The 16,071-nt window shown below is 40.4% G+C and overlaps 1 protein-coding gene across 1 annotated transcript in view; it reads left to right on the plus strand.

Annotated features, from left to right (window-relative positions):
* Nampt (nicotinamide phosphoribosyltransferase) overlaps positions 1–16,071 on the plus strand; it is a 41,610-nt gene that overhangs the window by 11,119 nt on the left and 14,420 nt on the right. Inside the window, exons 5-7 of the mRNA XM_021201732.2 lie at positions 6,361–6,517; positions 9,223–9,326; positions 11,326–11,454. Of these exons, the coding sequence (XP_021057391.1) occupies positions 6,361–6,517; positions 9,223–9,326; positions 11,326–11,454 (390 nt within the window). The remainder of the gene's footprint in view (positions 1–6,360; positions 6,518–9,222; positions 9,327–11,325; positions 11,455–16,071) is intronic.

Genomic DNA, 16,071 nt, shown 5'->3' on the forward strand with positions numbered 1-16,071 from the left:
GGCATACCTCTGCAGTCCTAGCACCCTCGGTTACATAGGAAGTATGGGCTAGCCTGGGCTACATGAGACCTTGTCCTAAAGAAGAGGGTGATATTTTAAATATATGTCTTCAAGTAAGTTTTATAAGTTGTAGGGGAAACTTGGACAATTGAAATAAGACAGTAAAGCTGGCAACATGAGGTAAAGAAAAGTGCTTGCTCTCAGGCGGGGACCCACGTGGTGGAAGGAGAGAACCAACTTGTGCAAGCAGTTTATGCTTCAGAGCTGAATAACAACAAATTATCTTCTGTGGCAGCAAATTTCCAGGGCTTCTCAAACTTTAAAAACTCCTGAGAAGCAGATGACTTGTTTTTTTCCCCATCATTACATTAGCCGAAGTGAGGCAGAGGTCAGCCAGGATGCGGGTAGCAGAGCCTACTCTGATGCTGTAGGTGTTGCCCATATAATATAACTTGTTCTGTGGCCTTGAATGTTAGCCCATTGCATTTTAAACTTTGGCTCTTAATAATTTCTTACCAGTTAAAAATACAAGTGTAACTGAAGAAGTGGGCAAGTACCAGTTGCCTTTGGTGATATGATATCAATTTATGAGGAAAGAGCTTGAGAAACTATCTCAGGTCAAACCTATGGAACACCTTAAAGGAACACCTAGAGAAAAATTACACCTAATTTCCTGTCTTAGTCAGAGTTCAATTGCTGTGAAGAGACTCTGTGACTGGCAACATTTAATTGGGGTAGCTTACAGTTCACAGGTTCAGTCCATTATCATCACGGTGGGAAGCATGGCAACACACAGGCAGGCATGGTGCTGGAGAAGGAGCTGAGAGTTCTACAGCTTGACTCAAAGGCAGCAGAAGGAGAATTGGGTGCCCCGCACCCACAGTGAACACATTTCCTCCACTGAGACCTCACCTACACTTCCTAATAGTCCCACTCCCTAAGACCAAGCATTGAAATGAGCCTTTGGGAGCGGGACATTCTTATTCAAATCCCCACATTCCCCCAGTAGGATTCTGCTTACTTTAAGTATGCTTTTATTCTCAGCTCAGTCCCCACTGTCTTGTGAGGTCAGGGTAGAAACTCTTGGGAATGGAATGTATTCATGTAGTTGCTTAGCTTACAACCCACATTGGAGAAAGCTCTCAGTGTTAAAACATGGAACCAGAACCTCTTTATTCTAAGCATTGAAAGTTATTGTCTAGTACCTAATCTTTTTAGAAGTGTGTAGGAACTTTTATTTTTCCTAGCTAAAAACGAAAAATAACAATGGGTATGTTGCCTCCATGCATGGCTGTGTGCCACATGTGTGCCAGGTGCCTCTAAATTCCTAGGAACTGGAGTTACAGACAGTTGTGGGCTGCCATGTGGGTGCTAAGAACTAAAGTCCAGTTCTTAAACGCTGAGCCATCTCTCCAGGCCCTGAGATGGCTTACCTTTTCATCAGAAGAGCAAGTGCAATGAAGTTCAGTTAAAGGCTGCATTCACAGGCTCCTGTGCTCTTCACAGAGCTGTTAGCCACGGAGGGCCCTGCCAGTTCAGGGAACAATGACTAGTAAGGTTGCCTGGGAATGTGAAGAATTTTCTATTTCTCATAGAATCATCTTATCTAGCAATAGAAATTAAGGCAGTGGAAAAACTAACAGGAGTCAAGATCTTCCTTTTCATAAACGTAACTCTGAGCACACGAAACTCTGTTGCTTTATCTTGAAGACTGAGCTCTTGATTTTCCCACTTATCCCTCCCATCACCTTAATTGACTCAGTAAATGAATCCTTTATTTGAGAAGAAGCTGAAGTAGGGTTTGCTATGTACCTGTGGTTGGTCTGTTACTCACTAGGTAGCCCAGGCTGGCCTTCCAGCTCAAGGCAACCTTCCTGCCTTCCCTGAGTGCTGGCATTGCAGGTGTGTGCCACTACTGGTAAATGGCACCATTGTTAATCCAGATGCTCAACCAAACTCTAGGAGGTATCTGTGATGTCTCTTGCTCTCCACATCCAGTTCTAACCCTTCTTTACCTCCAGAAACAGTGGGTAGGTCTTTTCCTTACCTGACTCGTAGGCAGTAACTTCTGAATTCCTGACTCTGCTCTGAGCATCCAGTAATCCATGTTTCTCTTTCTGTCTGCAGGGTTGATTGTTTTATGCTGGGGTGTGTGTGTGTGTGTGTGTATGTGTGTGTGTGTGTGTGTGTGTGTGTGTGTGTGTGAGAGAGAGAGAGAGAGAGAGAGAGAAAGAGAGAGAGAGAAACTTTCAGCTGTGCCATCTATCTTCCCCCAGCCCCCAGACTAGGAAATTGTGAGGAGGGGCTAGGAGTTGTAGCTCAGTGTTAGAGCATGTACTTACCATATGTAAGAGCCTAGATTCAATTCTCAGCATTAAAAAAAAAAAAAAAAAAAAAATTGAATCAGGTTACAGGTTATCAGGTTAACCCAACTTAAGATATAGTGGCTTCCATTGCACTTAATATACAATGGGAGCTCCTTCTCAACACCTGTGCCTGTGTATGATCTCTTACCTATAGCGACCTTACCAGTTCCAAGGACCAACAACACCAGCCATTGTTCTGTACTATCCCTTACGCCAAAGAGTTTCCTGTCTTGTCATTTGAATCTTGTTCACATGTCACCACCATGGAGAAATTTCCCTAGGTCCCTTCTGTTCTCTCCTCAGTTTTTCGTAGCATCCATCTTAATCTGGAGTTACTTGGCCTGAGTATTGTTTTTCTCTCACCCTTCTCATTAGCACTGTAAGAACTAGGACTATGTCAGCCTATTTTCCTTCCTCCCTCAGCGTCGGAAACCCTAAGGCCTGGCACATGAACTGACTAGTTAAGTCATATCGCTGTTTGGGATGAAGCTCACTGACCACTTTAGCTGGAAGTAAAGAGGGTAGCAAACTAGTAAGCTAGAGTTGCTGCCTGTTGACTGTATTCTTGGGGTAATTACTGAGAAGCTCTGTGTAGTACCCGTCAGCCATTGTGCATTCCCATATAACTAGCTCTAATCATCACTGTATTATCCTACAAACAGCATGTTGAGTGTTCATAGGTTAACAGTTCCCTTTCATGGTTAATTACCTGTCAATTTGCATAGACATTTTAAATTCTTAACCTGTATTCTCTAAAAAAAAATTTTTAATTTCTCTTAAGATTGTAAAATATGAGTCATTTTACTTCAACAGCCTATGCAACTTTGAAATAATGGCATCTTTTTAAAACATAGGAAACATTCTGTATATTTAGGCAAAAGTGGGTTGTAAAGCACTATAAAAAAGTATCCTAAATAAAGCTTTAAAAATTAAATACTTGTGACTGAAGACAGGGCTCAGCAGTTAAGAGCACTCACTGCTCTTGGAAAGGAGTTAAGTTCCTAGCATCCACGTGGTGACTCAACCTCTGGTCTGATGCCCTCTTCTGGCCTCCCCAGGCACTGCATAAATGTGGTAACATTCATACACATAAAATAAATAAATGATCTTTAAAAAAAATTAAGGTTTTAGTTGTTTTACAGAAGTGTGACTATGATGGTAAGTTTTATTATACTTTTAGACCCTGGTAGAGGTAAAGGAGTCAGAGATATTTCCATTCAACTTTTGTCTCTTTTGACTTAGCAGAAAAGTAATTAATTTGCCTCCTATATTTTTATGTATGTGGTATGTGTGTGCGTGTTTGCATGCTTCTTGATATTCTGTTTGTACAGATGTGGTGTATGAACATGTGTGGCAGTCAGAGATTAATGTCTGGTATCTTCCTCAGTTGTTCTCCAAAATAACATTGAAGTGGGGTCTCCCTTGAACCCAGAGCTCAACAGTTCGATTAACCCAGCCAGTCAGTTTGTTCTGTGGACCCTGGCTGCACCTCCCAGTGATGGGCTTGCAGTCGGGCCACCACTTGCTTGCATTTCTGTAAGTGCCAGGCATCCAAATGGTCCTCATGACTGTACAGCAAGTGTTTCCCCACTGATTCATCCCTCAGCCTGCCTTACAAATGATCACATCCCATAGGAGATAGATACACTGCTACTTAGCATATGGACTACTAAACTCAGGTCAGGGTAGATGCTGTGAAACACTGCTATGACCTGAGTTTTATAAAGTATGGTCTGTGTGATCCAGACCTTCAATTCATTTTCCCTTTTCTTCTACTTCAGTTCAGAGTTACAAGGTTGTAGCTTGGAGGATAATGTGGCTTACATATATCTCAGGAATATTTTAAGTGTGGCTCATCTTTTTCCCTGTGCGCTTAACTATTAACTGAAATGTTTGTAAATATACTTACCTTGGGCTTTTTGTTTGTTTGGTTGGTTGGTTGGTTTGCCTTGTGGGAGATTAATGGGTTTAATTACTGTGGTTCTGTATTAGCTTTCTCTCTTAGTTTTTGTAGCTTTCCTTAAACTGACAGTGGTATCAGGCCATGGGCTCCTGTGCCTTTTATTAGGATTTTCTGCTATGTCTAAACAGAATGGAACTGCAGGACCCAGGCTCTCAAAGTCCGAGTTCTGTAGAGATTTGCCCCCACACACCTTTGTCTGTGTGCAGCAGAAGGGAAGCTGTCAGCATGCCTCGCTGGGGAGGAAGCACAGAGGATGGTTGTTCAGAAATAACAGTGGAAATGCATTATTTTAGAGGGCTAATGCTGAGCTACGAAGATTCTTTAGAATAGAGTCAAGCTTCACTGAGATTGAGATTGTGCACCCAGAGAAACCCTGGCTTTCCTAACCCTGAAATCAAAGCTCCACAGGGTATTTGGTGTGAACTGTGCTCACCCGTGAAGCTTGGTCTGCCGTGGCTGTGACTTACCCTGTACCTTAAGTTTTAAAGTTCCTCTTTCTGTTCTAACCCCTGTGCAAACACACACTACTCTAGTTGTTTGTCAGTAACTTTGTACATTTACAAATAAATGACTTATTTATACAACTAATTGCCTTAGTATGACAAAAACACTATAAAACAAAATTGAAAGTCTAGTGAATAACTTTTCTTCAAATGGAAGTTAAGTTTTTAACAGTGGCCTTTACCAAATCCATAGAATAGAAGCTGTTAAAGAGATTTTCATGTTTTTACGCCTATAAGAGTTGAGATCATATAAAAACTTACAGTTAAAAAGCAATGTGAGAAATAACAAAATGGGAGGTTCTGGCTTTGTTTTTAGACGTCTTACTACATTTTATACTTATGTATGTATAGGAACACGTGTGCCTTAGTGCTCATGTGGAGGTCAGAGAATGACCTGCAGGAATCTGTTCTACCACATGTGTTCCAGGGATCAAACTTAGGTCGTCAGGATTATTAACAGCAAGTACCTTTATCTACTGAGCTGACTCAGCAACTCCTAAAACACGCTTTCTATTTGCTTTTCATCATTTTTTGCTGCTGCTGTTGCTTTGATCCAGGTTTCTGTAGAACATTGTGGCAGTCAAGAGCATCCTTGGTGCCTCATAGTTGCAGAAAGAGGTGGGTCATGAGGAGACATTGACTTGACACGTAGTCATGGTATAGGTTGGATGTTCTTGATCCAAAACTTAAACATCTTGACCAGGATGTCCAGGGTCAGAATTCCAAACTTGACCTCATAAAACAAGTCACAGTCAAAATATGGAGGCCAGGAAGATGGCCCAGTCAGTCAAGTGCTCGCTGCACAAGCCTGAGACCCTGAGTGTGATCTCTAACACCTGACATGAAAAGCCAGGCATGTTGGCACCTGCTTACAGTGCCAGTGCTGGCAAAGCAGAGAAAGGGGAGGGCCCTGAGCTTGCTGGCCAGCTGGTGCAGCAGAATCGATGAGCTCTAGGTTTGATGAGAGGTAGTGTCTTAAAAGGAAAGCAGTGAATGCCTGAGGAAGACCTGAAGTCACCTCTGGCCTCCACACACCACACAAACATGCACACAGAAACGATAAGAGCATTTTTCATGTAGGCAGGTCTTACCCCCAAATACAAGTACAGTCAGATATTCCAAAACCCCAAATCTGAAGTGCCCCCAGTCTTAAGCATTTCACCAGAAGCAAACAAGTGCACAGCCTGTGTGCATTGGCATTGGCTGCCCTGGTCTGTTGGATAGGGTTGTGTACCTCAGACTGCAAGAAAGGCTGCACTCTAAGACCAAGTGGGGTCCTTTCCACCCAAAGAGTTTTAAGCCCATAGTGTAATCTCAGTGGCTTGTTTGATTGTAAGATAAGGTATCATTAGAAGGACTTGGGTGATATGCTTCTGTCTTGCTCTGTGTCACCAGGGTGGGAGGTTGACCAGTAGCAAGTGGAAAAAAAAAAAAAAAGTTTCTGATTTGGAAATAATTGGAAGGCTTGTCTGTTGTGCTTTAATTGTACTGTTAGTGTTTACTAATGAAAGTATTTTTCTTTATATAGGTTACTCACTATAAACAATACCCACCCAACACAAGCAAAGTTTATTCCTACTTTGAATGCCGTGAAAAGAAGACAGAAAACTCCAAAGTAAGGAAGGTGAAATACGAGGAAACAGTATTTTATGGGTTGCAGTACATTCTTAATAAGTACTTAAAAGGTATTGCTTTTCCCAGTCCATTTAAAACACTGCTTTTATGTGACTTCGTATTTTTCTATATTGCTATATTCTGTTATTTAAAGTAACTTTTTGAGTAATCTAGTTTTGATATTTAGTTACATTTGATTACCACTTTAGGTGTTGTTTAGAAGGTTTGGTTCTGGTTGGTTTTGTTTGTTTGGTTGTTTTTTTTTTGTTTGGTTGGTTGTTTTGCTTTTTTTTTTTTAATTACAACACCTTACTCTGTAGCCTAGCCTGGCCTTAAATTTGGTAAGTAGCTCAGGCTGTCCTCAAATTCACAGCAGTCTCCTGTCTCAGCTTCCCAAATGTTAACACTATAGTGTTGACCTATCATCATGCTTAACCTCTTTTGTAAAATGTTTTTGATCTGTTAATTTAAATGCATTAAATTTTAGAGTTGAGAGAGAGAGAGAGAGAGAGAGAGAGAGAGAGAGAGAGAGAGAGAGAGATTTCCAAAGGAAGTTGAGGGCAGTCAGTAATCTTCATAGGTCATTCTTGTTTACTTGTAGATTTAACCATTCACTAAGAGCTATTTACTGTTCACCAAGGGGTTTACTATTAATCCAGAAACTTGTTTTGAATTACGGTAGGTTTAACTAGAATATTTTTATATTGTTTCAGATATATCCTAAGGTTTCATTTTTCAAAACTATTTATAATAGTGAGTTTATTTCTAAATGCATTTCAAAACAGAACACTCCCCACCCTCAGTAATGGTGGGTTGTTTATTTGTCAAGGCCATTTACAGCATTTTATATAATGGAGTTTCTAGGCAGAGAATCAGATCCAAAGACCTTATACATCTAGAAGTTTCTGAAACAAAAAATTTGAATTGAGTATAGATTAAGTTTAATTTTTCTGCAAATGATAGTTATTTTAAGGTCAAATAGGTCAGGCATTCTGCATTACTGAAAACCCAGCTAGATGTAAAAGTTCTACTGTATGAAAAAGAGACTACACGGGGTATTTTAAATAAATGCAGGAGTTTATATTTATTTCTAAAGATAGATCATATATAAGTAGTATTCATATACTTGCTGCATTGATTGCCAACTTTGTATACACATGTGCATACATGCTGCATTGATTGCCTACTTTGCACACATGTGCATACATGCTGCATTGCCTACTTTGCATGCGTATACAGACACAAACGCACTCATATGCATGTGCGCACATGCCACATTGGTTGCATACTTTAGAGTACTGCTTCTTAAAACTTCTACCATTGGCGATTCCTTCTTAACCCAAGGAATGTTTACACAATCCTGAATATATAAGTAAATAAAACAGATACACAAAGCAAATATTAGCTGATTTAAAAAAAATAAAAAACTTCATAATACATCTAATGTAACCTTTTATTAAGGACTAAACTGTAACTGTGCTTATTTTTACCTAAAGAATTAAATCTTAGCTGAATAGTTGATACTCAAGAATATAGAGAATCTTCAACATATTTTAAAGTCAACATTTTGATTTTTTAAACACCAGTGCTAAGACTGTGCCACTTCATATAGATATGTAGTACAAATGGCTGAAGTGTGTTTAGGGTCATTTCATAAATTGATGGGAGTTCTGTTCTAATCCCAAGCAAAATGCATAGAGGAATTTTTTATGAAACTCAGACTAGCAACTTAAACAGCAGTTTTAAAATCAAACACTGTAACATAATACAGTACAAACGTACACTGGCTTAAACTACATACTTAGGAGAGACCTAGGAAAACACTAAAAATATATTTTCTGTGCTTCAACCATTGTATTTCTGTAAGGGCAGAGAATATTGTATATACAGTAAAAATACTGCAGTTTATTTCAAAGCTGAGCAAGGTATTTTAGGCAGCATTTGTTGACATTGTACGGTGTGACAGCAAAGTGCACATATATGTGTTCATACGCCACTGGATGTAGCTGCGAGATACAACACAGGTGAACACTGCCACAAAGTACCTTGAAATCAATGTTTGGTTTTGAATTAACTAATGATGCTTGTACATTCAGAAGGTCTTACTGTTGTCAAATCTTTATAAAACCACCCACTTACCATTTAGTTTCCCATCCCTCTCAGTACTTTTAAGAAATTGCTCTAGGCCAGTGTATGCTAAATAGCTTTGTGTCTTAAGGCATGTATTTCTTCTCACCATCCTGTAAGTAGATACTGCACCCGTCCTCATTGTACAGACAGAAAAGCTAGCTAAAAATGAGAGTGGGCAGAAATTTGCTAATTGTGAAAATTACTGATTTCCCAGTCCCAGAGACATCTCTGAAGACAGTTCACCTGGAAAATAAGCTGTTGCTTTTCTTAAGTCTATTTTGTTTTGATTCTATGTAAGCTGTTTTCTGTTCTCTACTTGCTTGTTTGTTTTAGTTTTTTCAAGACAGTCTCACCATGTAACCCAGGCTGGCTTCAGAACTCAGGATTCTCCTGCCTTGGCTTCCTGGGTACTTCATTTATGAGTCTCAGTCGCTATGCGTGGCTGCTCCTGTGCTTTTAAAGCAGTTGAACGTTTATGCTTAGGGCGAACTCCTGGAAGCACAGGCTCCTTTTCTGAACCTGCTCCTGAGCTGGTGGAGTTGGTTCCTCTCCCTGTGCCTGAGTCATGAGCTGGGTGAGAGAGCTGAGAACACTGCTGAGATGACTCAGCAGTCCAGAACGTAATGCGACCTCTGTGTGCTTCCAGGTAAAGTAGTGACCAAAGAGAAAATCCAGGAGGCCAAAGAAGTGTACAGAGAACATTTCCAAGATGATGTCTTCAATGAAAGAGGATGGAACTACATCCTTGAGGTAAAAATGGCTGTCAGTGTTATCTGCTTTGTGTTTGGTTTAATTCAAAATTTCTTGCCATGGAATTTGAATAGAAAATTCAGCTATAATGCTTTTTGTTGATGATGTCAATATAATGGTTATTTTTAGATATATTTAATAAAAATCTGTAACATTTGGTTCTCTCCTGTAGTATGAATCACTAACTAATAGTTTACAGTAGACCTAAGTAATAAGCTATGTGATTTAAATTTAAATAACTCATTTTTTTTGAAAGATAATTTAATACATTTCTGGAAAACATACCTTAGAAATGGGAATAGACTGATAATTTTCAAGGGTATGGTTACTTGGCAGTTTCAGAATAGATGCTGTAAATTTATTACAACATAATTCTAGGAACTGTCTCTCACCAAGTAGTCAGAATGGTTTGCTGTGGCTCCTTGGAGTTGATGCTTGTTCTTCACTTTACTGTAATGTCCTGAACTTCCAGGTACTGGGAATTGAATTGTAAGACCAAATCTTGGTCTAGTGTTTCCACTACACTACACTAAAATTAGAATATGCTGTACAGCATAGCAAACCCATAGTATTAGAAATACTTGTAGCTTTCATGCCTATAGTAAAATGAGTTTTATGCTAAAATGAGGTACCTGTGGGCCTTTGATCAAGTCAGAACCATACCATACTGCATATCTGAGTAAGCGTGCTGGCTGAGCTAATGTGCATTTGCCGTCACTCCCTTCTGGGAAGGTCTCTGGGAAGATAGCATGCAGTGATGAGTCTGTAATTTCTAGTGGTCAGTACTGATGATGTATGCAGGAAATCTTAGGGGTCACTAGACATAATCTGGTCTGGCCCAATTTATAGTCAGGTGGTCAGTACTGATGATGTATGCAGGAAATCTTAGGAGTCACTAGACATAATCTGGTCTGGCCCAATTTATAGTCAGGTCTAGAGCTGTTAAATGACTCCCCAAGTTCTCGAAAGTGAGGTTGAGATCAAACTAGGGTGTGTAAGCAGCGTTCTACATCATGAGGCCTCCAGTGTTTTTCATTGCAAATAGCTTTTTCTCACTTAAATGTTGTGCCTTGAATCACATAAACTCTTAAGGTTTCCTAAAAACTTGCCTTCTACGCAAGGGTTAACTAGCTTTCTGCTTGAGAAAGGATGCGAGGGGGCCACTGGCCTAGGTAGTTCTCTGCTGCTGTGCTAAGACAGACCCATAACCAAGGCAACTTACAGAAGAGTTTATCAAGGCATTCCGTTTTAGAAGTTGAGGGTGTGACCATCATAGCAGGGAACTGATGGAGCAGAGGCTAAGAGCTTGCTTACATCCTTCTCCACAGGCCCACCCCACCCCCAAATGACACACCTCCAACAAGTCCACACCTCCTGATCCTTCCCAAACGGTTCCACCATCTGGGAACCAAGTATTCAAATACATGAGGTTTGGGGGGCTATAACTTAGCCTTGGGCGTTAGTTACATGTCTTCGTGGTTTTAAGTCTACTGCCAGAGAACAAATAAGCTTACTTAAAATTCTTATATAGTTAGTGTCTTCTTCTGTATGTGTTCTCTAACAGTAGTCTTCAGTCTTTTCTTCTTTTTTCCTCTATGGGAAGGACCTATGTCAAGCAAGTTGTTTTGTAGGGTATTTTTAGAGTCTGTTAGAGCAAACAGCATTTCTCCCAACTTGTTCAGAAAAGAGAGAGTGGGGAATGCTGTTTTGATCCGTGTTGGTGGTAAATGGTAGGTGTTCTTAGCAGAGACAGCATGCATTTAAAGAGTTGGATTGGCGCCTAGATTGTTAATCATTTTAACTCACTTTAGAAGCTGCAGGATACACTCACTAACTACATGAGTGCTAATGATTTAACAACATCTATACTTTCTACAATGCCAAAATTTAATTTCCATAAAATGTAAAAAAAAAAGAAAAACAAAAAAAACAACTCAAGACAACAGTCAGCTGAATTATCCCCTGATGAATGAATGAATGTATTGTTGCCTCCTGCCAGAAATACGATGGTCATCTCCCGATTGAAGTAAAAGCTGTTCCCGAGGGCTCTGTCATCCCCAGAGGGAACGTGCTGTTCACAGTGGAAAACACAGACCCAGAGTGCTACTGGCTTACCAATTGGATTGAGGTGAGTAGGGTTTTTGCTTTTTTTTTTTTTTTTTTTTCCAGAATTTTTCCAAAATCAGAATTTTGGGGGGAGGGGCAGGGGTCAGTTTGTTTGGTTTGGTTGTTTTTGTATGTGGAAGTAAAGTTAAGAGATCATTGAACTAAGAATCTGGTGAGTTTGCTACTACTGATAAAGCTGTGTCATCTACAGTTAACTCCTGTTTTAGCTGCCTTATCACTAAATGATACTTTTAGGTTCTTTTAATGAAATCTGATCTTAGGAGATTCTGTCTAAATCACATGACTGATACTGGTTTCTTAAAGCTCAGTTGACATCTACTGACAATCTTTTGTGTGTTTCTTTTGGCACTGCTAGGACTGGAATCCAGGGCTTAGTGCACACTAGGCAACTCTCCCAGTACACTACACGCCCTGCTCTTTTCTCAGAAAGGTTTTTGAGGCCAAAGTTTCACTAAGTTACCTTAAGTCACAATGAAGGCAGGCCTTGAATTGACTGTCCTCCTGCCTCTGCTTCACGAACAGCTGCTACACCAGGCCAGCTCATCCCTTGTTATACCCGGAGTTCATTTTTGCTAACTACAGACTTATGGTGGACATTCTTTTCCAATTAGAGTCAATTCATTCACTGATTTCGGGGGGAGGGGAGTTCAGTTTCTAAATATAGACACAATACTGTTTAATTTCTAAATCAAGGAGAGGGCCATATATGTAGTCTGGGATTGATTGGGGGATGCTGTTTAAATATATCTCCTAAGTGGTTCTACATTGCCAATGTTCAGTTTAGTGATGATAATACTGACTTCTTGATGGATTATAAAGTTATCTGTGGAGGAAATAACCTAGCAAGCAACAATAAAACACCATATTGCTGGGGGCTGGAGAGGTGGCTCAGCGTTTAAGAGCATGAACTGTTCTTCTAGAGGTCCAGAGGTCCTGAGTTCAATTCCGAGCAACCACTTGGCGGCTCATAACCATCTGTAATGGGATCTGATCAATGCCCTCTTCTGGTGTACCTGATGACAACTACAGTGTACTACTCTTATACATAAAATAAATAATTCTTTAAAAATAAAAGAGACCTACCACACTGCTGAACGGTGTTTACATAGTTAGCATCAGCATTTCAGTATTGATGAACATAACTTGTTTTACTGCAGAAAATAAGATTTTGAAAAACTAAGACCCAAGAATATGTTTAAAATATATTTTACAAAATTGACAGAGAATCTAAAATGTTGTTATACTCTTGATGGGCCATCAACTAATTGCAAGCCTAAAAAAGCTAGAAAAGGTATAGTAGGCTAAAATATAAGTTTTAATCGTCTATAGTATATAGTAAAACTTTCAATTAACTGTGATCTGGAAGTCAGTGACAAGGAATCTTAGTTTGTGTTCAGAGATTTTGATTTTGAAAGACTATAAAACCACAGAAGTAGGAGAAAGGTTAAGGGGGTTTGGTTTTGGTGGTACCAGAGATGGAGCCCAGAGCACAGGACCTCATACATGCTAAACACATACTTGTCACACTGAGCTGTCTCCCCCACCTTGTAGTAGAATGGTTCCTAACCACACTGTCTCAGCTTGTGCATTCAGACTAGCATTTTATCTTCAAAGCCCACCAAGCACACGGATCACTTTAGTTTGCAACTGAGTAGTCCATTGCTAGTCCAGCCAAGTAGTCCATTGCTAGTCCAGCCGAGTAGCCTAAAGATTAGTTGGACTTTCCAAAGGGCGGGTAAAGAGTAGAGAACTGGAAGCTTGAGGGGCTTAGTGGTTATGGTAGTTGCCACACAGTCTTAAAAACATGGGAGTTCAGATGCCAAGAGCCCATGTAAAATGCTAGGTGGGACTGAGAGCCCACTGTAAATTCAGCCTTGGAAGGCAGATACAGGGAATCTGCAAGCAAGTTAGCCAGGGAGACTAGCTCTGGGTTTGATTGAGAGGCCCTGTCTTGATCAGTAAGATGGAAGAGAAATCCTGGGTGATTCCCATGCAAACACACACCCATACTCCACACACTTGAAAGGGAGAAAGTAACTAAATAGTTCAACTTGCCCTTTAGAGCTTTCCTTTATCCATTGTCTTCTGAGAGTGACTATTTGGTGTATTTTACTAAGAAACTACAATGTGAAGAAAAAAATATCTATCAGGCAGCTGAGGGTGGTGGTTAATAAGAGTATTTGCTGCTGAACCAGTGTGAGAATCTAAATCCCATTGTCCTGTAACCACGTAAAAAGTTGTGCACACCTGCAACACCAATGCTGGCTAGAGGTGGGGGCACAGACAGGGAAATTGCCAGAGCTTGCTGGCCGTCAGCCTCACCAAAAATCAGTGAGTTCCAACTTCAAAAAAGAAATGTCCGTCTCCTCAAGGGGACAAAGCAGAGGACAGAAGAGGACAGCCAGGCACACAGATTGCTAAACATAAGTGCACAGTCATTGTATCTTTTATTTTTTAAGTCAGGGTTTCTCTGTATAGCTCTGACTGTCCTAGAACTCACTCTGTAGACCAGGCTGGCCTCAAACTCAGAAATCTGCCTGCCTCTGCCTCCCGAGTGCTGGGATTAAAGGTGTGCACCACCACGCCCGGCTCATTGTATCTTTTGAAAAAATTCATCCCCACTTCCCAGTCCTCAGTTCAGTTTCCCACTGTGTATTAAAAGCTGTTGCCAGACACAGCAAACACTACTTTCAAATTTGGACATGCTCTTTAAACGATTTAACATAAAACAGCAAAATAATTCAGTTTTGTTTCAGAGTGTGTGTTTGAAATAATGAATGACCTCATTGACTGCAACTCACCTGCATGAGCGTTGGTGCTGGGAGAAGCCTTGATCCTTGAAAGGTCCCAGATTTCCAGCTAAGTTTAAGAGAGGCTAGGAGCTCTGCAGACCGTCTCAGGCATACAAAGGGGCTGAGGAATAATCACTACAATCATTAGGCCAGATATTCCCTTCTGACCAAAAAAAAACCCACCAGAATGAAACTTTCTGCTACTAAAAGATGATTTAAAAGATCACACTTAGAAAATGCCATCTCAAAGATGGTGAAACTGAGGCCTGCCAGGTGAGCAGCCATGTCATTTCAGTTGTGCAAGTGACATGGTAATAAGCACTTCTGAAAGGAAAGTTCTCGGTATCCTGCTAGAAACAGTCTTGATCTGTGTGGGGATGCTGCTGTTTGGAGAAGCTGCCATCAAAGCCTGTCTACGTAGTAGACCTTGGATTAGCCCAAACCAACTTGCCGTCCTCACCCCCTTTGCTTCTTCCCTGTAGGGTCTTTGTAAAGGGGCTGGTGTTCTAGCAGTGTAGTCCAAGCTGGTTTTGTTGGTGCTGTGCAGGAGCACTGTACTGTATGAGAGTAAACTCTCCTTTCAGGGGTAAGGTCAGTCTTCTGCGGTGTAATACAGCTGGAGTTTCTCAGGTTGTGCTCTTTGTCATACTCCTGGAGAAAACTCACTACTGACCTTAGTTAAAATAAAGAGGTGAGCCAGGTGTGCCTTTAATCCCAGCCTCTTGAGTTCAAGGCCAGCCAGTGCTATATTACAACACTCTAGGGGGAAAAAACCACAACAACAAAAAACATATGTAGAGCTGTTTGAATTTGATTCAACAAGTAAATTAAATATTTATCCATCTATCACTCAACACTTGGCACAAAAATTAGAGTAAGATATACCTTACTAAGGTCCTTTATGGGAGAGTTGCAGTTTGTTAGCTGACGTGAATATGAATATCTTGGCAAATGTCTACTGAGTTGGTACTAGAAGAATGGGTAAATCTGTCCTAGGAATCATAAAATTGGGGGCGGTTTTTAATAAGGGGGCCGCTCAGCAGAGGCGGCGGTGTGAAGTGAAAGCTGAAGTGGGGGATGTTTCCAGTGGAGTACACTGTCAGGCTTAGAACATAAAAATGGACGTTTATCATTCTGGAATGAAGTGTAATAAATTCCCAAGCCAGATTCACCAGTGTGATTCCAGTGGTTACATATCAGCCTGACTTTGGAGTTAGTTTCCAGACAGTCAAGAAAAGAAGTGTAACTGAAGAATAGTTCTTACTAGAAAGTAAGAACCTGACAATTCTAATACTTCTTCACATAAATACTTCACACAACTTTCTTATAACAAGCTTTGATCAAAGCTAAGCATGGGTCTCTAAGTAGAAGTCTCCAATATCATTAGCCCTACTAGGGCCAAGTCAGTCTAAAGGACTACTTTAAATAATTACTTTGTAGAGTCTAGTGCATAAGTCAGAGCTGGTTTGTGGGCCTTTTTGGTGCAAGTCCACACAAGTAAAGTAATCAAGAACAGGCATTAGGGACTTAGGACAGTGTGATGTTGCCTCAATATTAGCTGATCCTTCATCAGACATTCAAAATATGATTGCCTTCTTTGGAGCTTTGAATCAAAACTTTTGTTTGGGGTTGTCTCCTTGAGGTTTAGAGAGTTCACTTATCTCTGCTTACAGTGATGAGCGATGCTCTACATCTGTAGTGCACATCCTATCTGTCTCCTCAGATGGACTACATCTGCAGTGTACATCCTATCTGTCTTCTCACTGTAGTGCACATCCTGTCTATCTCCTCAGAGCTCACTGAAGTTTCTTTTTTTTTTATTTTTT

This window comes from Mus pahari, chromosome 7 (assembly GCF_900095145.1).
Source record: "Mus pahari chromosome 7, PAHARI_EIJ_v1.1, whole genome shotgun sequence".
NCBI lineage: Eukaryota > Metazoa > Chordata > Mammalia > Rodentia > Muridae > Mus > Mus pahari.